The following is a 25,689-nucleotide window of genomic DNA, read 5'->3' as shown; positions in this document are numbered from 1 at the left end:
AAAATAACAATCTTTAATGATAGTCGTAAATTTTAATGTCTTTATTTTTGTTAATAAATGTTTTAATAGAAATTTTATATGAATTTAAATTTTCTTATTCCGATCCCTACCCGCGTATAATGTTAGAGTTACCTTTCGAGATCTACCTTACCTTCAGAGATATAAAAATTAAAAAAGTTGGTACCGCTGTATACTCTAGTATAAAGTTAATTTGGTATAATATACTGCTACCACTAAATCGCACGAGCATAAACCTCCACTTGCTACAACTTTCGATGCTACCAAGTATGTTGGCAACATACAATCGCTGACTCGAAATTATTGTAAACTTAAATAAGGCTAGACAAAAATTCAACTGGCATTATCAGCAAACTGCTCGCAATTTATTTGACTCATTTTAAAAAAAGTATAAAATACTAATGCATTAAATTATCGTTTTTTTAATAGATTAGTGACTATTTTTCATGATAGCAACAAATACACATGTAACATTTTATGTCCGACTTAATCACTGTATGCAAATACATAACATCAGTTAGATGTACAACTGTTCATAATTTGACATCTTTCTACATTACTAAGTCACCATCTCGTACTGTTACTATCAGCCATCTGTATTTAAAGGAAACAACATTAAATGCAACTGACTAAATACAAATCTGTCTCAAACATCCACTAGAAATAAATACAGTCATTATTAACATCATTTGACTCTTAACTATACCGGAAATAATATTCAATCGAAATACTTTTCGACTCGAAAGAACTGGTTGTTAGGACAAAAAGATGACACCCTACACTTGTAGAGCAATGTCTGGCTATCAAGGATATTTTTCAATAAATTTCACGACTAATTTCCAGCAAAAAGTTAACTTTTGTTCATTTCAAAAAAATAACTTTATAGTAACAATTTGTCAATATTTTGGTAACTTTTTCATGATACTTTGTAATGTTTTGTTGGTAAATAGTAATTTGTTTTTTGGTACCCAAATGGCAACAAATTGACAACTTTTTCATGTTGACATATAAGATTCAGAATGTTATCATTATGTTAACAAATTAAACATATTTATGTTGACTAATGCTAACAAAATGTTAAATTTTTGAGCGCTTGTGGATAGGATAAATAGTAGTGGAATTAAGAGTACGCAACTAAACAAAAGCAAAGTACTGAGCATATTTTATCGTAAACTGAAATTATTACTATTTTGATTTAATTTGTTTTATAAATTAAACAAATAAAAACGATTTCTCATTCCACAATAAGATATGGAATGTACAAGTGCTTTATTTATTTACTAACTCTTAATTGTCCACTATCGGTTTATCCGAATATGTAAATTATATAATTGTAATATTTAAATGTATTTTTAATGATTTATTATACAAATTACATATAGCCAAAAGTTATTTTAAGGCATTTATCGTTTTCTTGAGCGTACTTTGCTGTATAGCGATCGACATCTTGAACACGTGAGTCACAACGTTTAAAAAATGGCAGTATAAATAAGATAAAGTTATAAAAAAGTAATATAAAATGATATAAACAATGGCACGATTTTTCAGTTGCCAGTTGTCCAAATAAAGCAAACATTAAAATATAACAAAATGTTTATATGAAAACGTTGAGAAAATATTAACAACTCAATGTTATCTTTTAAATAACGTAAAAAAGTCAACATTTAGTTAAAATTTTCGGATAACAAATTGTCAGCCTTAAAATGGTAACCTTATTTATCCCTAAATAGTCATCATTTATCACGTCATTTTATGATAACTATTTACTAACATTTTTTATGTTATGGTTTGTTAACATTTCACTGGTAACTTTAAGAAACCTTTTAAAAGTTGACTTTTTAAAATTCTATTTGTCATCATTTTATTAACATTTTGGAATAGCAGAAAGTTGACTTGGAACGGGCAACTAAAAGGTAACAAAAAGTGAGACTGGCCACTTGGGTATATGTCCAGGAGGTGGCGTCAGCTCCGATCCTAGTAACCTCCCAGGGCATATCCCTAATAGCCACTTTATCTCAAAATTGACGGTAATTTGATGTTGAAATTACTTGAAATCTGTTACTCGAATTTGCAGACAATTTTACAGCAAAAGTTGAAAATAAAAATTTGCGGTTAATTTTTTTCAATATAAAGGTAAACTTTTACGAAAAAAAATAGTCGGTCATGTTCATTCATGACATTTCAAAAGGTAAGCAAATTTATACACAAAATTGTCAATAATTTGAGGGTAAAAATATACTTAACAATTTTCAAGTTAAATCAACAATAGATTGACATAAAATTTGCCTGAAAATTAAAGACAACTTTTTTCTAATTACTTTTTGAAGTAAATTTGCATTCTAATTCGGGCGGCAAATTTATTTCAAATTTAATAGCAAGTTGCATACAAATTGTCGTAAAAAATGGAAAAGTCCGAAGTTGACGGAAATTTGAGGAAAAATTAAACGAAACTTTTGTACAGTAAACTTTTGCTCAAGCAAACTGTGCTATTAGAGGAGTTTGCTTAGTGGTCGATTGTGATAGTAGTCGGTTGCTTGTAAAAACTATCGATTGTTCGATTAATCGATTTTTATCGCCCTTCCCTAGTTACAAAAAGCATACGCTAGCTCCATTTAAAAGGTCCACATTTATCTAGTGACGTCAAGGAAAAGTAGAAAAGGACATAACTACGGCGTGTCGTGGCGGCCATATTTTTAGTGAGGTGTCATGACTTTTTCATTGTAATAAATTTTTGATATGTAGTTTGTGTATCTTGCTGCTAAAAGTGACATACTATAAAGTGTTACCCCGCTCAACTGTTGATGAACAAGTGATTTAGTTGTATTTTTGTGAAATAAATTAACGAGGTAAGCTTTCTGAAACATCAATAGTGGATTTCAATTTATTTAATTATAACAGAGGGAAACTTGATTGAGTTGATCCTATAGTAATAATTTTTAAATAAAAATTGGAATCCAAACGTCAATTAACGACAAACTAATTTATTTTCTATATTTCTTATTATACTTGCATCATTAGATGTGTCAAAACATTTCTTTCGTAATACTGTTTTAAGAATGTTTATTTTGAGAGTGGAAAAACATGCTTTTTTATTTTGTGCTTTAAAACATTATGTATCAAGTACTACATTTCGAAGTACCTAATCACAAATGATGAAAAAAATTTTCAATGTTGAGTTTAGAATAAGTTTTTAGCGAAAATAATTTGTTTTATTCTGTTTGCTAATATTGTAGTTTTCTGAATGATGGTAGCTATTATAATTAATCGCAATTCTTCTATTGAAAAAATATTCTCAACAATAATTAGGGAAGTACGTTAACATTAAGTCTGTCAGACTGAATAAATGTGGTGATTACTGGCTGTAAACTACATATTTGGAAATTTATACTATGTTGTAGGTTATACTCAACAATCGTTCCGGATTTCTTAGATTATTAATAAACTGAAAAAAACAAAAAAAAGAAAAGAATTTTTTATTAATTTATTTATTTATCAACTTATTTACAAACAATTATTAAAATGTTAATCCTTTGATGATTTAAAATTATAAGTTCACATGATTCAAATTCCTTTCTCAGTATTATTTTAGTTCTGATGAAAACAAAAAGGCTGTAAATGAATGAGCGTAAGAATATTGCCCCAGCAAATAATTTTATCCACTTTATCAAGATAAGTAGGTATTATTAAGATTATTGAGTTATCATCATGTAGTTTTAGTCCCCCATCGTAAGAATGCTTTGGGTGAGAGGAGAAGTGATGAAAAATAGACCCTGATATTTTCATCAACATAGATTTTTGATTGGGCGAAGATTTTAATGTTCGTAGAATATTTGAGGGCTTTTTGATCGACTCGAATAATTACATAGCACGTCATTGTCAACGGCAATAATAAAAACAGTAGTAGATTTTGCGTTTTGGTTTTTAAATTCTCATGAACTGTGGATTAAAGCTCGAGTACATTACTGTGAAAACCACGACTTGATCTTTGATCAGTTCATAACAACTTCCAATCATTAGATTTGCATTTTCAAGTCCTCCAAAGGAAATTACTGATTAAAAGAAGTTTTGTAAACCCCATAAACGATCACTAGGGTGATTGTTAACTTTAAAGTTTTTTTCAAGATTACTTAATAATTCAGGGCAACGACAAATGAAGTCGGAAAAGGGCTGAATAGTATTATAAATACGTTTTTCATTAATTTTTGTTGAAAATATTGAATGGGTAAAAGCGATACAGTATCAATCAGAGCTCGCGTTACTAAATAATAAATAAATTAATAGAAAAATATATTGAATAATTACAGTTGTTGGGGGTGTACTCCTTTGTCCTGTAACCACGACACATGGTCTGGAATTCTTAAAAAAAATGAGAAAAGACTCCAGCGATTCAGATAATTTTATGATAATGAACATATGAACTCCCTGAAGGATGTGGCTTTGAGGACTTCCTCGTAATAGCTTTGGCAACATTAACAATTACGGTCCCAGTGAGGCAGAATACGTTGAACAATTAAAATGAAATGAATAGGATAAACTCAGTATACAAATTTGATAACGGCAATAATATTATGACTAATATAATTAACTTGACATTGAACCAATGATTAGATATTGACTAGACTTATCGTAAGGCTAGCTTGTGTTAATAACTAATGAGCTCTGGGTGTATAGTAGGGACCTCGCCATGTGTCCTTAAATTCCACCATAATATCTCCCCAGACGAAATCTCCCCGACAAAATCTCCCCATGACAAAATCTTCTTACGACAAAATCTCTCCAGTACGAAATCTCTCCAGGACAAAATCTGCTGGACACGATCTCTATAAACAAGATCTTATAATAATCTATCCCTAGCAGAAATAAAATCGAGTTTTTGTCTAGTAACTGGTCAGTTTTACTAGACTTAAACCAGAAACTGGCCAGTGGGATATCGAGTTTTTGTCAAGTAACTGGCCAGTTTTACTAGAGATTCAAGAGAAACATGGCGGCTTTGAAAAAACTGTCACTTTAAAATTTTAGGTTTTGAGGTTATTAAAATTATCAGTTCCTCGGAAAAATAAAACGATTTTTTAAAAAATACCCAGACAAATTAAAAATTCATTCAAATTAATGTATCTTTCTCCAAATTACTCCAAAAATTTATATGCAATAGAGATAAATCTAACCTGAAGCATGGATATATATAGATCGATAAATAAATATTGATCCGCATTGACAGACTTTAAAAATTAATTAATTGAAATAAATAAATTATAATTCAAAATAAAAATAATGATTCGCAAACAAAATTATTATAAAATTTATTTATTGAGCCTTTCATTGACTCAAAAAATCAAAGTTTAATTTATGAGTGTTGAACTATAAAGCCGGCAACATCATTATATTTTAAAAATAAATTTAATCATTAAATCGCACTTTTAAAAATTAACTATAATTAAAATTTTATTAATAATAATACATAATATTTTTTCTTTTTAATTATTCCTTTCGACTTCCTCCTTCCCAGTTTTTAATAATTCGTCTAAATAAGAATCTGCACTTATTGTATTCAATTTTTTCATTTATTCAATTTTTTTATGTTTATATTATTAATTATTTATCATAAAATTATTTACATATTAACGTACACGAATGTTGACTGCTAAGTAAATTAAATTTCTTAATGGTAGGACACGAAACATATGAAATCCTGTGAAGTTTTGTCGAGTTCCATTATATTGCATGCAGTTTTGTAAAATTCTATAAATAGTTATAGGAACATAAGTTTAAATTCAGTATTAAAGCCAATGATTTTATGCAACTTTTTGTAGTTTTGTACACGTAAAAAAATGTGTGGTTCAATTTAATACAAATGGAGTTCCATCTACTACACTGACTAGTAATATATAGGATAACTACAAGTTTAGTAACGGTTACTAGTATACTGTGGTACACAACCTGTAGTACCATTTACTACAGCGAGTAGTAATCAAAACTTGCATTAAATACTCCACAACTCCACAACATAGTAGTTGAATATATTTTATTCCTAATGTATTAATTAAATATCTGTTAGTTAACGATCATTGGTTTTTATGATATTGAAAAAGTTATAAAAATTTATCTTACATTCTTCGGACTTACAGTTTATCAAATTAAAATGATATAAAAATGAATTTATTAATAAATAGCTTAATATAATAAGGACTCAAATTTTAAAAGCCAACTTTTTATCAATATCTGATAAGGATAATTTTTAAAATATATTTATAATCTATGAATTCTCGTGTAAGCATAAACGTAGAATAATTAAGTATTAATTTTTATTAATAGAAAATATAAAAAACATCGTTTTAATAGTTATTGGCGTAACTAGTAGGGTAAATTATTCACAATGCAGTAGGTGCGCAGGCACGAGCGAAGCGAGTGCATACTGTGCGCCGGAGACGAGTGCTAACACATCGTGAATGACGGATTATGATTTAACCTACATGTTGCGCCCATAATTTTATTAAACTCATGTGTGCTATTTACGTTTTAGTAATTGCCTAAAATGCGAAGTCTAAATAGTTGTTTAGTGACATGGTGAAAAAAAAACTTATAATATTAAGAATATGACAAAATTATAAGAATGTTGATTTAATTCAACGGAAATTCAAATTTAATGTCAAAGTTTAAACTCCACGTTAAAAACATTCGGCATCACGATTTTGGCTGCTTAATGGGCAACAACAGGGAGTTGTAATTACCCAATATTCAGTTAGAGCCCGAAAGATAGTTACGTTTATTTTTATTACGTCACAATGGCCGGGATAGTAGACATCTTTATTGCATTTTGACAAATAATTTTTCACCAGTCGATAAACGGCATTTTAGGGTTCGGATTTTAGGCATGATAAAACGTGAATAGCGCGCATGAGTTGAATAAAAATTATAATTCCCATAAATAGCAAATACTCAATAAGCAATGATTTTAAAAATTACGTTTATTTATAACAAATGTATCACTCATTCTTAATTATATATATATTATTATTTTTAATTATATATATTATTATTGCACGCCTCGATTTTTAATTATATATATTATCATTCATAAAATTTTATAATATTATTTATAATATCAAATGCACTGACACGAGTCGAAGTTTACCTACAGAATGGAGTGAAAAAGTTGTAGGTGGTGCCGTTATTTTCTTCTTTCGATCATTTTACCACACATTGAAGTAGATTGTACAAGTAACCTGGTATTGTATACTCCAAAAATAGTTACAGATACCAATTTATATAAAATTGTGTGCTTCGAAAAACCACAAAATAAGTATTTTATACTACATTGAGTAGTTGTGGAACCTACAAAGTTTTACCACATTACAGTAGTAAGCAGAATTCCTTTAGTAGAGAAATATCATGCACACTGACTTACGTTACTACAATTGTCAATGCGGCGACCACAAAGTTTAGTTCAATTTTTACTAGTTTAATGTGGTAAATTCAACTCCAGCATTTTTTTACGTGCAGTCTAAAAAATATCATCCTACCAATGCAAGTATACAATTCAAGATAATAATTTTTGCTATTGGAAAATTTAAAAACTATATGTTTATCCTGTACTCTTCATCTTTGACCATAAGTATACTTTAACAGATCACTCATATATTTTAACCTTGTACCTTATTATATACAACAAAATCACACCCGGGCGCCGCAGTAATGTTTGAAACAATAAAAAGTATTGATAATCCGAGTGAATTTTAACATTTTTTTTTCCGTTTACATAGTAAAATTACAAATCGGTGAATGAATTCAATAGAAGGATACATTCTTATTATTATTCCACGATGTCATAGTAAAATTACTGAATGAATTGTAGTTATACCATTTTTCCATATTAATCAGATAAAAACAATTTCACAAAACAGAATGCATATTTTAAATGAAGAGAATTGAACATTACAATCAAACAATTTGAATTTAAAAAATCATTCTCGTTTTTCAACCTTTATTGTCCGGTTACCAATATATATTGTAATCCTTCTATCGATTTGTAATAGTAAGGTATAAGTTGCAATTATATGAAACAGTATTTTATTTTGAGAAAGAAAGATTTGCGGCTTTACTTCAAAAGCTCGTCGCTTGATTTGCTACAGATATCAGTAAAATCACGAGTCATTTTTTAAATTCGAATTACAATTCAAAGATATCAAAAGTTTAAAAATCATTACTTACACCGAAAAAAGACTTATTTGAGCCGACTAAGATTTATTTGAGCCAAAAATATTGTATATTTGGATATGACCAAATCAATATTTAATTGTGAGAAATATATAATATATTTGAATAATTTTATAAATATTTATTAAAAAGCGACAAAGTAATTATTTATTTAGGACAAATCTTTTTCTTTTCAGTGTATAGTTTAATTAACTCCAAAATATCAAACTGCACTCGTAATGTTATTGAGTGCTATGACAAAACTATTTGTGAAAATATAATCAAATGTTGCCTAATTATGATTGTCTAATTTTATCATTAATTTTAATAATCAATAAAATTAAACAAATTTAACTACATTACATTTTAATTTGTTTCAGATTGCAAATTTTGAAATCTAAAAGGAAAAAAAAATTGTTAAGAAAATGCCGAAATCGGTAAGTTATATCCTTCTTCATCTTTAAATAATAAAGAGTATATGGGTGATTCCACCAAATAAAGTTATTTTTACGGGGCGACCCTCGACGATTTGATTCAAACTTTGTGGAGTCTTTCCATGTATTTAGAAAAAAATTCTCTGAAAATTTGAGCCTTTAATATGCAGCAGTTTCAAAGTTATGATTTTTTGAATTTTTAAAAAATTTTTGTTTTCAACTTTTTCATTACTTTTTTTGAAGGAAACAATTTAAAAAAAAAAAATGATCACATGATAGTTTTTCATAGGAAAAATTCTCAGCTTTCCAACGAAAATATCCATTTTTTATTTTAAGTTACAGAAGACCCTTTAAAAGTCGTTTAAAATAGGAAAAACGATTTTTATGACTGTGCGGCGCTTGATACATCTAATTTGATATTTTTTTTCTGAAAGCTGAGACCTTTTCCGACAAAATATGTAATTTTCACGATGTGCATATTTTTTATTTGAACAAAATTAAATGAAATATAAACTCCCAATGATTAAAAAACTTTAATTCTTAGGTTTTTTGAGGATCTTGATACATTTTTAATACAAATATATCCTTGACTATTAACAATAAGTAAGAAAAGGTGTACTGCTTGTGTTTCTTTCACCGTATTTGACTCTAAGTATCGTACGTGTAAAACATTTATTTTCTACGAAAAGTCATTATTCCTTGATTAAAAGAAACGATTCGAAACGATTTGTAATGTTAAATGCTCATAAAAAGGGTGATTAAAAAGTATTCAAAGTATTCAAAAGCATTAAAAAGTATTAAAAATTTTTTTTCCAATCGTTTTAAATCGTTTCTTTCAATAAGAGTTGGTTATAAAAGTGAAATCAACGCCGGTAAAATTTTGAATAGCCTAGATGCATAAATCTTGCGGTGTGAGGATATGTTTTCTAGTATGTATATGCAGTAAAGCTCTGACAACAAAAATTATAAAACTGTTTTTCATGATACCAGCATCAAAGCTTCAAGTTTAGGAATTAGTGATTTGAACTTTAATTCTTGGGTTTAGTTCAAAAATGATTTCAGGCTATTGATGTTATCTCCCTCAATGACAGTTCTAACTTTGTCAACAAGTTTTATAAAAATTTGTGTAAATAATAAAGAGCATTTATGGTTTTTATTTAATTATAAATTGCAAATCATAAGCTACGCATAGACTTATGGTTGAACACACCATCGATCTTTAATTAACTTAATTCTAACTGGCTGCTGCCACTGAAACTAATTTTTAATGCACGTAATCATGAAAAAAATAGTGTGTAACACGAGATGAAACACGACTTCGGATTGCAGTTATTGTCAGCTTTTGCTTACAGCTTGAGCAGCCTACTTCACTCTTGTCTGATATCGTTTTGTTTCATCTCTTGCCACACAATGAACCAATATAGTTTGATAAAACGATAAAATCAATGACTTGTATTTAAATGATTATTGATTTTGTTCAAACAAAAAATATGCACATCGTGAAAATTACATATTTTATCGGAAAAGGTCTCAGCTTTCAGAAAAAAATATCAAATTAGATGTATCAAGCGCCGCACAGTCATAAAAATCGTTTTTCCTATTTTAAACGACTTTTAAAGGGTCTTCTGTAACTTAGAATAAAAAATGGATATTTTCGTTGGAAAGCTGAGAATTTTTCCTATGAAAAACTATTATGTGATCATTTTTTTTTTAAATTGTTTCCTTCAAAAAAAGTAATGAAAAAGTTGAAAACAAAAATTTTTAAAAAATTCAAAAAATCATAACTTTGAAACTGCTGCATATTAAAGGCTCAAATTTTCAGAGAATTTTTTTCTAAATACATGGAAAGACTCCACAAAGTTTGAATCAAATCGTCGAGGGTCGCCCCGTAAAAATAACTTTATTTGGTGGAATCACCCATATATATTAGGGTGCTTCGTTTGAAACGACTTTTTTTTTCACTCTCTCCTCAAAATTTTATTGTAAAGGTCAAAAAAAAAAAATGGATCTGTCAGTTGACCCTGCGGGTCAGCTCCAAAACTTCAAGCTGCTTTCAAGCTCCTTGAGCTCGAAATCATTGTTGAGAATACATTTTCGAGCTCTTCGAGCTCGAAAATACTTGTGTATGCCTTTGTTTTCGAAAAATAACGTTTTTTACCATTATTTTCTTCCACGATATCTCGCGAACGAATTGACGGGGTTTGATGGTTGAGGCGGCAATCGACGCGTTTTATTGAGTTCTAGAGCTGATCAAATTTTAAAATTTATTTATCAAGACGTTTTTGAGAAATTTCAGAAAAACAGAAAAAAAAATTTTTTTTAATTCTTTCGTTAACGGTTTCTCTTGAACGAATGAACCGATTTTTATGGTTGAGGTGGTATTCGACGCGGCTTACCAAGTTTTAGAGCTGATTAGATTTTGGAATCAATCCATTCAGCAAATTAAAAGTTATTCAATAAAAACATTTTTGAAAAAATTTTATTTTTGAAATATCTCCAACCGTACTCTACCGATCAAGCTCAATTTTTCACAGCTTTCAGATATTAACAAGCCGCGTCGAATGACACCTTAACGATTAAAATTGGTTCATCCGTTCAAAAGTTACAGATAATTACATATATACGTACGTACATAGATACATGCAATCGGACATCATCTTGAATTTAGTCAGGATACCTTCCTAGAACCTCAAAACATCGACATCTGTTGGAATTTCGATTTTCCCAAATCGGCGTGAAACTAATAACTTCCCGAAATTTTTGAAAATCATCGATTTTCTTAGCGGGAAGTTAAAAAGATTCCTCAATAGTTTCAGCTCTTAATATTAATATTAAGAACTAGCTTTTTATGTTAAAAGATATCCCATTTTAATGACTTTTAAACTTGAATTTTTTTTAACTTCTTATAGCTTGGACATTTTATGTTATCTATACGTTTAAACTTATATTTTACAGAGTGTTAAATACCCTAAGTTAGCGTTAAAATCTGTTTCTTTTTTTTTTTTTTTTTGTTATTATTTTTTTTTGTATTTAAAAATTAAATTTACCTAGAAATTAAGATGAATCAGTAATTGAATTGTATAGTTTTAATGGGAGGATGCTATTTTTTAGACTCTATGGTAAAAATTACAACTTAGACTATAAATTTTAAAGTTTCATACAATAAAAATCTCCAAGTCGATATATACAATTTCATAGTCAATCGTTATTTTATCTTGTGCAACCATACTAATAGTTTTTGTTCTAAACCCTCATTTTCACTATTTGAAATAATAAAAATATATATATTTTTTTTTTCGTTCTATTTTATATTTATTTATTTTGAATTATTTACTTCTGGCTTTTATCGTTAATCTCGTAGTACAAGATTAGATTCGGGTTTCTGATTTCACCCCCTCGCTTCCCTTTCTTCCATTATCTGTTTTTTTTATTGTTGTAGATCTAATTGATTGCATCCTTGTCTGTATTATGAATCACTGATTTAGTCGGTACAGTATATAGATGTTCGAATTTTTACATGAAACTCATCGTAAAAATTTCAGCCGACTCACGGGCTCGAACCGCCGATCTTTCGCCAACAGAGTTCAGTCCCTGGCACTTGGAGCGCTCGGCCACCGCATGCGTATGAGAATCGAAAGTTATTTCCTTACTTTAATGGATTACGGTAGTGCATGAAATTTTACTGCATCAAACAATAAAATTTGCTGAGGCGACACATACCTTTTAAAAATTGACAAAGTATAATGTACAGTTTCACATAGTCAATTTCCCTTGATTTCAGTGGGAATATTTAATATTTGCTTTAATAATAATTCGTATGAATTTAAAAACAACTTCCGGTAAAGTTTCTTAGTTAAAGGACTTTACAAAATGACGTTTTAACTAAATTTATTACTTTGCATCCTTTCTATTTTCATTGTTTGAGACTTTAGTTTCTTATTTTACAAACGATAAATATTTAAGTTTTGGCTGTTAATCTTTAAAGTTAAATTTTTTTAGTGTTTACTTTGTTCTTTTTATAGTTTTAAATGATAATTTTATCTAAATGAACTGTATATTTTAGCATTCGATTTCTAATTGTTATTTATTAAATAGTGAAATCACGATATTACTATTTAAATTAATATTAATTGCTAAAAATATTATAATTATTAACCATCAAACTTTATTTATTATAGTTCCTTTTTTTCCGTATACCAATTTTCAAGGCATGATAAGGAAACAGTTCATTTGACGAAAAATTTTCATCAGACCTTTTTTGTAGTGCATTCAATTTCCATCAAAAAAATATTTCCAAATAAATTTGGTTTATCTTGATAGCTTGGAAGTTATGAGATAAAAACCCGCTCAGTAGAAAAAAATGAAAAATTGCAATGATATACCTCTTAATATTAATATTAAGGACTCAAATTATCACAATAATTTTTTAACTTCCCGCTAAGAAAATCGACAATTTTCCAAAAATTCGGGAAGTTAACCGTTTCACCCCCACTTTTAAAAATCGAGTTTTTACCATATGTCGACGTTTGAAGGTGCTAGGATACTATTCTAACATTTTCAGAGCGATGCGTGTGTGCGTGTGTTTGTATGTGTGTGTTTGTTTGTTTGTATGTGTGGGTGTGTGTGTATGTGTGTGGAGACTCTGAGATATTTAAGAAATACGAAAAAAAAAATTTTTCAACTTCCCGCTAAGAAAATTGATGATTTTCAAAATTTCGGAAAGTTAGTGGTTTCACCTCGATTTGTGAAAATCGAAATTACAACAGATGTCGACGTTTCGAAGTTCTAGGAAGCTATTCTAACTAAATTCAAGATGATGTCCGAGTGTATGTATGTATGTACGTACGTACGTATGTAAATATTCTGTAATTTTTGAACGGATGAACCGATTTTGATCGTCGAGGTGTCATTCGACGCGGCTGATTAATACATCGGTGAATTCGCTCGAGAGATATCTTTGGAGGAAAAATAGTAAAAAACGTTATTTTTCGAAAACAACGGTATATAAAATTATTTTCGAGCTCGAAGAGCTCGAAAATGTATTCACAATAATGTTTTCGAACTCAAAAAGCTCTAAAACTGCGGGAAGTTTTGGGGCTGGCCCGCAGGATCAACCGAAAGATCGATTTTTTTTGTTTTTTTCTTGATATTTTGAAAACTGTCTGATCGATCAATTCGAAAATCTAATCAGCTCTAGAACTTAATAAAACGCACCGATTTCTACCTCAATCATCTCAATCGGATAATTCGTTCGAGAGATATCGTCGACGACAGAATGGAAAAAATTCGTTTTTTTTTTCGTTTTTCGTGAATATTTTGGAAACTATTGAATCGATAAATTCCAAAATCTAATCAGCTCTAAAACTCTATAAAAGCATTCAATTGCTGCCAAGAACTTCCCAATCAGATAATCTGTACGAAAGATATCGTCGACGAATAATAAATGTAAAATCTATATCTGTTTTTTTCATTGAATAACATCATAATTACTGAACAATATTACTCAAAACTAATATGTTTTTCTTCATGCAAGCCATTTGAAGTGACTGCTTAAAAATCGTCATGTTCGCTCGTATCACGATATACTTACACGATATAAATACAATGTATCACGTAAATACTTATTTTTGAGCTAATTATTGACCAGACTTGCGAATAAATATATAAAAAACGCTTATTCATCTATTATTTTGTATTCTAAATTTTTAATGTTTAACATAAAACGGAATTTTTTTGAGCTTGAACAGCTCATGAAAAAAGGAAGCAAGGGTATTTTCGAGCTCGAAAATGTATTTATAATAATGTTTTCGAGCTCTTAGAGCTCGAAAACAGCGGGAAGTCTTGGGATTGGCCCGCAGGGCCAATCAATGGTCAGATTTTTTTTTTCGTCTCTAACAATAACTTCGATATACTTTAAAAAAAGAAAAAAAAAATAGTCAATTTTTTTGGCCCAGTCTAGTATTTACTCATGTATCTTTAAATGTATTATGGAAAAATATAAAGTTCAATGCAGTGAAAATCAAAAAGGAGTTACATAATACAAATAATTGCGATCACATCTTGATCTGGCGCATCAAAGTTGTGTAATTTGGAGTCAAATTTTGTGAAAAATTTGAAAAAAATTGAAGTGGTCGAATTTTTTTAAAATGTCGATTTTAAACTTTTAACGTTAATAACGAATTAATTATTCATTTAAACAGTTTTTAAAAATTTTTTTCCTGGAAGTACATGTCGAGACGAAAAAAATGGCCGAATTTTTTGGGTTATAAGATACTTATCATTATATTATCATTAATTGAAAACTTTTGACCTACAAATTTTAAAAATCATTAAGTCAGTAAGGATTCGGAATAATAGGTTAAGAATTGGTGTACAATTTGCTTTCAATAAGTATTAGAACATATAAAAAAATCGGTCTGTCAGTTGAGTCTGCGGGCCAGCCCCAATGCTTCCCGCTGCAGTCGAGCTTCTTGAGCTCAAAATCATTGTTGAGAATACATTTTTAATTCTAGGCATACTTTTGTATGCCTTTGTTTTCGAAAAATAACGTTTTTTACCATTTTTTCTACAACGATTTCTCTTGAACGAATTCACCGATTGAGGTGGTTGAGGTGGCATTCGACGCGGCTTACAAAGTTTTAGAGTTGATTAGATTTCGGAATCAATTCATCAAGCGAATTAAAAGTTATTCAAAAAAAATATTTTGGAAAAAATTTTATTTTTGAAATATCTCCGAACGTACTCTACCGATTAAGCTCAAATTTTCAGTGCTAATAGTAAATAAGCCGCGTCGAATAACACCTCGACAATCAAAATTGGTTCATCCATTTAAAAGTTACAAAATACGTACATACATACATACATACATACATACATACATACGTACGTACATACGTACATACGTACGTACATATGTACATACACTCGGATATCATCTTGAATTTAGTCAGGATAGCTTCCTGAAACCTCAAAACGTCGACATTTGTTGGAATTTCGATTATCGCAAATCGGAATGAAAACAATAACTTTTCGAAATTTCGAAAATCATCGATTTTTTTAGCGGGAAGTTAAAAATGAGCAAAATCAAAGAGGTTCGCGTAAAATGTTGGGTGATTTGACATGGACTGCCCCACCATATGTATCCCACCAAAAACAGATTTCCTATAAAAAATCGCGCCAAGTACACGTTAAACAATCATCATTTGGTCCGTAACATTATTGTGTTTAAAAAAATCTGAAAACCGGTTGAGCCTGCGGTGCTGAAACTCCCCGCTGTTTTCGAGCTCCTTGAGCTCCAAAACATTGTCCGTACATGTTCGAGCTCTGTGAGCTCGAAAATACGTGTGAGTACTTCTGTATTTTCGAGCTTTTCGAACTCGAAAAAAGTTAGGTTTTGTATTAATCTCCGGAAATTCGGGAAATTGAAAATAATCAATAGGGATCGTTTTTTAACGTTTTGCTCACGATTATACTCAATAAATTCAATGTTATATAAAACGTTCAGAAAAATGTCAGAAATCGTTAATTTATTTACAATTTTTTTTTTTTTTTTGACATTGTTCAAACCAATGAATCGATTGTAATGAATCATGTAACCATCATCATAGACTATAATATCAATGAACCGATATAAGTTTTGGAACATATGATGAATTACATTTTGCGCTATCAGGGAAAAAATAAAGTAAGTTGTGATTTTTTAATTTTTCGTCGCTGAAATCTTTCGAACTAATCAACGGTTTTTGAGGTTTAAGGTGGCATTGGACTCGAATTTTCAGGCTTGAACGCTAAAACGTTGTTAGAATCACTCCGTTTTGTGATTTTTGAGTTTATTAGAAGAAAAAACTTTTTTGAAATTCTTTCTACAATAATATCTCTTGAACGATTAATCCGATTTTAATAGTTGAGGCAGCATCTGATGCACCTTACAGAGCTTCAAAGCTGATTATATTTTGTAATAGATCAATATACTAGTTTTCAAAATATCCGAGAAAAACAAAAAATAATTTTTTTCTTTTCTTCGACATCTTTCTAGAGGATTATTCAATCTATTTGATGAAATGTTCTTAATGTGCACAAAATTTAAGTTCAAACGGACTTTTGAATGCTGCAAGAACTATTTAGATCGGTTGATTTAATCAAAAGATATGGGAGGTTTAAATATCGAAATCCGATGAAAACTCGATTTTTGAAAATTAAGGTGAAAACAGTAACCTCAAATTTTTGAACATTTTCAATTTTCTTAGTAGGAAGTTAGAAAAAAAAGACCAAAATCACAACAAATATTAAGTGACTGAGATATTGTGAAATAAATGAGAAATTTTTTTTTAGTGTTTTTAAAATATACAAGTAGAAAAAAATATTACTTGAGCGAACTTGGTACGTGCTAATAATGTTAATTTTTAGATGATATGACACAGCTAAATAATTTATTTTTGCGTAGCACATCAAGTACGTTTAGAATAATTTTCTTTTCTATTTGTAAATTTTCAAAAAATTGAAAAAAAATTTTGTTAATTTCATAACATCCTAGTCATTTGGTATTTTTTTGTGTTTTCAGTATTCTATGTGAAAATAATGATGTTTTAGACAACAAACGATGAATGTTAAACGTGTACTTTGCTCGAATTTTTTTTATACTCTCAAAATTGAATTAATGAAATTTACTGCAAATTAGTGAATATGCACTCGTAACCAGCTATAATCATACCATTGGTCAAATTAGTGGTATACTTATAGCTGTAAAAATAGTGACTGTCCACAGATTTTCAGTAAATTTTACTAATTCATTTTTAGAGAGTAGAGAAGCTGTTTTTGTTTCGATTTTTTTTTCATTGGTAAATTGGTTTGTAGAATTTGATGTAAACTTCCGAATATCTTTGTAAAAATAAATGGTGTAATGTTACATTGATAAAAAAATTTGCTTGCTAATTGTCAAAAAGTTCACGCCGACTTGTATTTATTATAAATCAATTTTCCGAAGTTAACTTGATGTCAAAAATCGACCGTAGATTTTCGCCAACTGGCAGTCAAATTGGCTGTTAGTGTTAGTATATGTAACACGAATATACCTGAAAAATTTGCAAACTAACTTTATTTTACAAAACAATGAAAATTGTTGTGTCCATGGATGTTTAAAATTTCGAACTCAAGACTACTTTTCTAAAAATTTTATTACTGAATTCTCACATCGAAGTTTATAGTTGGTGTATACGATGCATCTGTATGCATTTACATGATATATGAAAATAGTTTCGTCAAGTTGCCAGCCTGTAGAAATTTATAATAGTTAGACTAATAGTTTCAATTTTTTTTGTCTCTGTCGAAAGATTCTTCATGTATCTCAAATACATATAAATATTTCAGAGATATCAGATTAGTCAATTCCAAAAAATATACTTCTCATTATTTACTTATCATTTGTCTATCCATACTTGAAGTTGTTAATGATAAGGTTCATAGTTATTTTGGATCTTATTAGTACAACCTTATTTTAATACTAAGTAAAATATCGTTCTCAGACATATTCTTCATGCTTATTTGGCTTTAGATTTTTGATTATAAATGTCCCGCAAGAAGTTCACAAATAAATATTATTTTGTGTACGATGTTTCTTGAGCTATTCATTAAATTAAATACGTTTTTTTTTCGCTTTATAACACAACGATATTTTTTAACTCTGTTCTTGCGACGATTTACTATGCAAGATAAGGTGTCATAAAGCCCAGCTATTACATTGAGATAAGATTGTTTTGTCGCATTTTTGTTCGTCGAATTTAGCTGACAAATTTTTTTTTACTTAGAATGTAACAATATTTGACTATGAAAAATTATTAGAATATTTTTCGCAATATACTAATTATTTCGGTAAGTAATACATGAATTCAGTCTTTTTTTTAATAACTTTAATAAAGTAAAAGCAATTTACAAGAGACGTCATTCGTACGATGACACAAATTTAAAATACAAAATATAATCCATCGTTATTGTTGATTTGAATCACCCTATAGATTGTATACTGTTTGACTGCAACCTTGTGTGAACCGGCTTGTTCACGTGACTCAATGTGTTATCTTTCTTCCACTCCTTTCTTAAATGGAGAATGAAATGAAACAGCTGGATGGTTGGTCATAATACCGCCCGGTATAAAATGTACAAACGAGTCGAGCGAAAGAGGGACACATTAACGGAAAGAGAGGAATGCTCCAAGGAGACGCCAGTCGCACTTGCTCCTTCGGCCCATTGTCCAACTTATATTTAACTGTCATATTCTTTCGTCTGAACAGTAGTTGTAATACTGTGGTTACGTGTTTTTAAATGAAATTTTTTTGAATGAACGTGTATCAAGTTGCTTAGCGATATTTAAGAAAACTGATAAATAACCAGAATAGTTCCTTAAAAAATCGAAAATTTATACTACAGACATTACGTGATTTTATTTAACAACTACTTTTTCAAAAAATTACTTAATTTTGTACAAAGCTGCTCATTACAATTAGCCATGGTTGCTGGTTCAAAAATGGTAAGATAATGACGTAAATATATTCGAATTTATTCTTACCATTTGTATTTCGTACTTTTTTTTATTTGTACTATGTATTTTTTTACAAGCAATTATAAATAATGTAGTAAAATTTTTTATATACTTTTTCATAATTCCTTCTATCAACTCAACAATTGAATCATATAACTCCGAAATTGATGAAATTACCTATCACTAAAATGCGATATATATATATATATAGAAAGAGCAAGAAAGAGAGAAAGAGAAATTGGTGTTTGGAAATTTTTTTGACTTAAATGATATATTAACGATTTTTATTACGAATTATTTTAACTTTGCATTATTGCTAGCTTCGTCGATTGTTCGAGTACGAAATTCTTATGGTTTATAAAAATTCTAAGTTAATGTACCGGGTGTTTGTTAATTTCTTCAAACAATGAATAATTTTCGCATGTATATTTATTTGTTCTATGTGCTGTTTTTCATTGATAATAAAGATGAATGTAAGAGTTACGACGATGGATGCTGAGCTGGAGTTTGCAATCCAGCAGGCAACTACTGGAAAGCAGCTTTTTGACCAAGTTGTTAAAACAATCGGCCTACGAGAAGTGTGGTTTTTTGGACTTCAGTATACTGACAGTAAAGGTGACCTTACTTGGATCAAACTTTATAAAAAGGTAAAACAAATAATTTAATTTTTTTAAATAAAATATTTTTTTCGAACATTTTATAATTAAGTATTTTCTCGTGATATTATTATTGAGAGACAACTCATTATTAAAACTGACTCAGCTGGTAGATCGATATAATTATAGTATCCTTGTAATATACATTTGCATTTACAACAGACAGTAAGCAAAAAAAATTATTAGGTACATTTACTATAAATAGTTTAGTTTAAAACGAATAATAATATATTTTAAAATTTTATGTAATTTCTTAGTTACTCTTTTTTAAATGTAAATAGTTGATAACTTTAAAATTCCTGGTTGATCAGAAGAACGTAAGTGTGCTAGAATCGGTTAGCATACACTTTTGATGTAAAAAACTTTCAGTAATGATTATTTTGATTCGTTAAATCCCAGAAAGAAAATAAACGTTGCAACAAGCTTGCAGCAAGTAAATTTAATTGATGTTAGCTTGTTACTAGCTTACTAATCAACGTTAGTGAAGGTTGATCAGTAACGCTGAAATCACCTAACGGCAAGCTAGCCGTTTCAGCTTGAAATTATATTGGCAACTTAGCTAATGTCATGATAAAAAAAGCTTGTTGCTGGCTCGTTAAAATTTAATATTTTATTTGTAATTAAATAAGATAAGTTTTTTCGAATATAAAAGCATTAAGCTACTGATTTAACAAATTAATAAATATAAAAATTGATGAATTTTTCTATAAAGAAAAAAAAATTATGCCAATTCAAAATTGAAATAATTTATAAAAAGATAATAATTAAACCAAAAATAATCGTGATGGAATTTTCGTTTCTTTAAGAATATAATTGAAAAATTCACGAGTATATGGAAAAAAATTCTAGTTAAATTTACGATGCTAACATTGTAATTTTTCCCATTGATTATCGTAGCGCTAGACTATACCTGTAAAATCATAATTTTTAAGATGTAGCATTGGAAATTTCATTTAAGAATTAATACTTCAGATAAAAAATACTGTGTTCAGCTCTTTAACTTAAATTAAAATGTGAACATCGTGAAATTGGAAGCAATAGAAATTTTAAATAAAAGTATAAATAAGCAGTCATTAGTCACAAAAACGCCTCGTACGGCGGACACTGTTACTATTCAAAAATTATGACGTAACATCGTAATTTTTATAACTTACATCGTCTTATGACAGAGGCAGCACTGTAATATTTATTTTATTCAAAAATAAATAGAAATATATGTATAGGAATGAATGTAGTTTTTAAATAATAATTTTTATTTTATTCTTTTTACTATGGTAACATTGTGATTTTTTGAATAATTTTAAATCCAAAAAGTCTTTGTTAAAATTACGATGTTAAATAGTAAAAAATGTAACCTACATAGTAAATTTTTAAATAAAACATTTAATGCTAATGAAAGTACAATCCACAATTACGATGTCAACATTCTAAATTTTAGGGGAATTTTCTTTCCGGGTACAATTTGAAAAAAATCTTAAAATATTTAAAAATTCAACTTTTTGGAATACATTCTCCGTTTTCATCAGTCACGTGTCTTATGATAGAACAAAATTTTTCATTGGAATATATCAGATAATGTTCATTAAAATAATATCTGTTTATATAATTAGTAATTCATATTTTACTTTAATTAATATCAAATTACTATTAGCGCTCATTTGAAAATAAGCTCATATTTATATTGAAAATGGTTTCATTTATATTTAAAAAAAAACTTTTCTTGAATCATGTGAATGCTTATACGGACACTTATTTTTACTTGTGAACATTGTTAATTTTCCTTACAAAGTTACAATTCGATGTCTAAGTTACAATAGAAGATTATGTCGTGACTCTTACCCTGATATATGAATCTTACAAAAACATTCGTGGTCAATGTTGTCCTAAGCTACTTATCCACGTTAATAACAAACCTCGGAATACGTGGAAAAGTTAGCTAGCATCTAGATAATTTTATCATATAATTTCACGTTACAGTCTCATCCGGAAAGTGTTCTTAGTAAATTACGTTTATTATACTACTAGTTTTTTAATGTGAGCTTATCAAAATAATTATGTATCTTTACCAAGGTGTAAAAAAAAATATTAGTGACTATTTTTTTCTTGATTCTATACAACGTTTAGGTATGAATCAGGTCATTTCTCATAGTCGGAAAAATGAAAAGTTTGACCAAATCTTATATGGTTTGAGTAATTATCTATTGAAAAAAAAAAAAAAATATACCGAATATCTTAAAATATCATGTTTGCTTTTCCGAATATTTTATGAGCTCTCCATAATTAACACCTCAGATTCAATATATCACAGGAATATTCGAATAATAATGAATGAAAATAACTTACCGCAAATTTATTATTATTCATGGATGCCTCTGGAATGGAAAATTGTTATGATAATTTATATCACAACTTTTTTTGGTATAATTTCCAAAAATATGATTCAATACGACAACTTCTGTGAGTGAATTAAAACAATGAATTTTAATACATAATTAAAATTATATCTCAAATTGTTAATAGCTAAAATAAATTAATTTACAATCTGAGTAATAGATGAAAAATATCTCGTTACATCGTTTTGTTGTATTCGTCCAACATTCATCTTCGACGAACTTAATGACTTATTAAAATTATTTGGGAAATACTTTGTAAATCAAGACAATGTTCACATTTTTAAGTAATAAATAAATAGCAGAAGTATCAATTATCAACCTTATTTTAGATGCCACTTAAAACTTATTACAATAAGATTTTTTGATTATAATCAAAAATTAATTGTAATTAAATATCAAACATGAAAACTGAACGCGTTTTAACTACTATCTGGTCATATTGACCCTAAATTTAAAACATAAATAACTTATATTTCAAAAAATTGTATTACAATAAGGGAATAAGAATCGGTCGATTAAAGTATTCTATTCGAACCCAAAATTTTATGTGTGAAAACAATTTTTTACTCGAAATTTAAACTATTGACGATTGTAAAACATGGATTCGGGTGAATAGAAAATCCAAGCACCAACTTAAATTGCTTATAATTTGTAAATACTGGTTCTGTTGTTAGACTGATTTTTTTTATATATAGTAGATCATTTTTGTGTGAAATTCGGAAAAAAAATTTTTTTTCCGTTAATCATTACTATAATTTACAATTTATAGTCACAGACTATCTTGGTGTCTAATCAAGATACAAATTTAATTTAAGTTTGTATTTATTTGAAGTACCATACTGAATATTCTTCTGAATCACTAACTTTCACTCAGAAGTTTATGACGTTCATAGACTTAAGAATCTTTTGCAATTGAAACTTGGTCAATGGGTAGTCAATTAAATATGCCTACTATCCGGTCATATCCTAAATTTAAAACATGAATAACTTGTGTGTAAAAAAATTGCATTAGAACGTAAAATATATAGATTGGATGATTGAAGTATCTTCTACTACTATCCAAAATTTCATAAACCTAACAAATTTTTTACCCGAGATATAAACAATTGAAGGTTGAAAAACTTGGTTTTGGGAGGTATAAATTTAAGCACCAACTTTGATTGTTTATAACTTCGTTAATAATTGTTCGGTTGCTACGGTGATTTTTTTGGTGTATAGTAGACCCTTCCCGAATAGAATTCATGAAAAAAAATCGGGATGAAAACAATAACGATCTCGGAATCTAATTAAGATATGAATTCGATTCATATTGGTATATACACAGAAAGCGATATTGAATATTTTACGTGAGCGATAACTGATACCGATCGCGATTTTCGGAATTATATGCTTTTTGGATTTTTGTGCAGGTGTTTATGACCGCAGTTAACCCGTAGAGCTTATCATAATGATATCTTGTTACCATTTTTATTAAAGGTGTCCGACTCACAAACATTTGGTTTCTATATGCGCGACACTCAGAGTTTTTACACGCATAAAAATGAATCATAAAAATTAATAATTGATAACTCAAAATTTAGATTGTGGTCACAACTAAATATCATTTCAAATAGTAACTTCGTGGTTATACAGAATAAATTATAATAATCTTAATTTAAATATTGAAATTTAAAGTTTATATGTAAATAAATCATGTCACAAGTAATAAAAATAACTGTTCGGTAGATAAAAAAATCAGTCTATCAGTTAACCCTGCGGGCCAGCCCCAAAACTTCTCGTTGTTTTTGAGCTCCTTGAGCACACAAACATTGTTGTGAATACATTTTCGAGCTCTTCGAGCTCGAAAATACTTTTGAATACTTTTATTTTCGAAAAGAAACGTTTTTCAACATTTTTTCTACAACGATATCTCTCGAACGAATAAACCGATTAAGACGTTTAAGGTGACAATCGACGCGTTTTATTGAGTTCTACAATTGATCAAATTTTGAAATTGATTTATCCAGTCATTTTTGAGAAATTTCCAAAATACTAAAAAAAATTTTTTTTTTTAATTCTTTCGTTAACGGTTTCTCTTGAACGAATGAACCAATTTTGATTATTGAGGCGGCATTCGACGCGGCTTACAAAGTTTTAGAGCTGATTAGATTTTGGAATCAATCCATCGAGCGAATCAAAAGTTATTCAAAAAAAACATTTTTGAAAAAATTTTATTTTTGAAATATCTCCGAACGTACCCTACCGATTAAGCTCAAATTTTCAGTGCTAATAGTACATAACAAGCCACGTCGAATGAAGCCTCGATGGTCAAAATCGGTTCATCCGTTCAAAAGTTACAGAATATTTTCATACGTACGTACACTCGAACATCATCTTGAATTTGGTTAAAATAGCTTCCTAGAACCTCAAAACGTCGACATCTGTTGGAATTTCGATTTTCACAAATCGGGGTGAAACCAACTTTCCGAATTTTTGAACATTTGCAATTTTCTTAGCGGGAAGTTAAAAAAATTATGAGGCTTTAAACTATATTAAATAGTATAACTTCATGTTTTCATTATATTAAACAGTTTTTCAATAGAAAATTAGGTTTTTTGTCTGAGCTAATGTTATTTGTCAATTTTTTTTTGAACACATGGGAAAAATTGTATATACTGGGACCAAATAGCGAGTGACCCGGCACTATTCTGACCTCAAAATCAGTAGTGAGTTTGGCAGCTTCCGGACGTAGCGAAAGTACACGAAGCTTTTCAAAATGATTAACATCGTGACTGAACTGGGTGTATAATAACGTCGAATTTTTCGTTATTAGTCACAAATTTAATATCTTTGCCACAAATATATCAATTACCACAAATAAATAATATATTTCAGTCAAATTAAAAAATTATTTGAATCAATTGTCATATTTAGTTGTACCAAATATATTCATTTGTCATTAAGAAATTTTCAGAAAAAAGCCACAAATAAATTGATTTATTTGGGACAAATATTTCTTTTTTTCAGTGTTTAATGACAATGATTGATTATCCGTTGAACTGATGTATTGTATTGTATTGTGGAGTGAAAATAGACTTTCATTTGGCATAGAGCCGAGTACTCAGTTCCTTTAAGCTATTGTACTCAGCCCTGCTAAGCCAATATCGCTAGATTAAAGGTTAGGTGGACAGATTTATAGATTTTGAGAATCGTAGAAATCCGCCCGTACACGGACAAAAAAATATTGTTCTCAGAAGTATACTGTATAGTTACAGTAACAATATGCATTACTTTTCTACTAGATTGTAACTGCAACGATCTACTATATTGTTCTGAGAACAATACGTTAGATAGCTCTGAGACCTATACGATATCGTTCTGATCCCCATCTGACGTCACGCGCGTTGCAAATTATATGAGATATTTAAATACCTTTATCATTCATAAATTTATGATAAACAAATAACTTTAATTAAATAAAA

General features: G+C 28.9%; 1 protein-coding gene across 2 annotated transcripts in view; it reads left to right on the top strand.

The window, feature by feature from the left end:
* The first annotated feature begins 2,680 nt into the window (after window positions 1-2,680).
* The window catches only part of LOC103580487 (moesin/ezrin/radixin homolog 1), a 65,898-nt gene continuing 42,889 nt past the window's right edge, over window positions 2,681-25,689 (top strand). The window contains exons 1-3 of one of the 2 annotated variants that reach the window (XM_014443683.2): window positions 2,681-2,864; window positions 8,592-8,648; window positions 19,647-19,826. In XM_014443683.2, coding sequence (XP_014299169.1) covers window positions 8,637-8,648; window positions 19,647-19,826 — 192 coding nt within the window. In that variant the 5' untranslated portion in view covers window positions 2,681-2,864; window positions 8,592-8,636. Of the gene's footprint in view, window positions 2,865-8,591; window positions 8,649-18,808; window positions 19,168-19,646; window positions 19,827-25,689 lie in introns of those variants that run through there. The other variant, XM_014443682.2, reaches the window with a different exon arrangement.

This window comes from Microplitis demolitor, chromosome 5, assembly GCF_026212275.2.
Source record: "Microplitis demolitor isolate Queensland-Clemson2020A chromosome 5, iyMicDemo2.1a, whole genome shotgun sequence".
Classification (NCBI taxonomy): domain Eukaryota; kingdom Metazoa; phylum Arthropoda; class Insecta; order Hymenoptera; family Braconidae; genus Microplitis; species Microplitis demolitor.
This window is presented reverse-complemented; position numbering and strand designations above follow the sequence as displayed.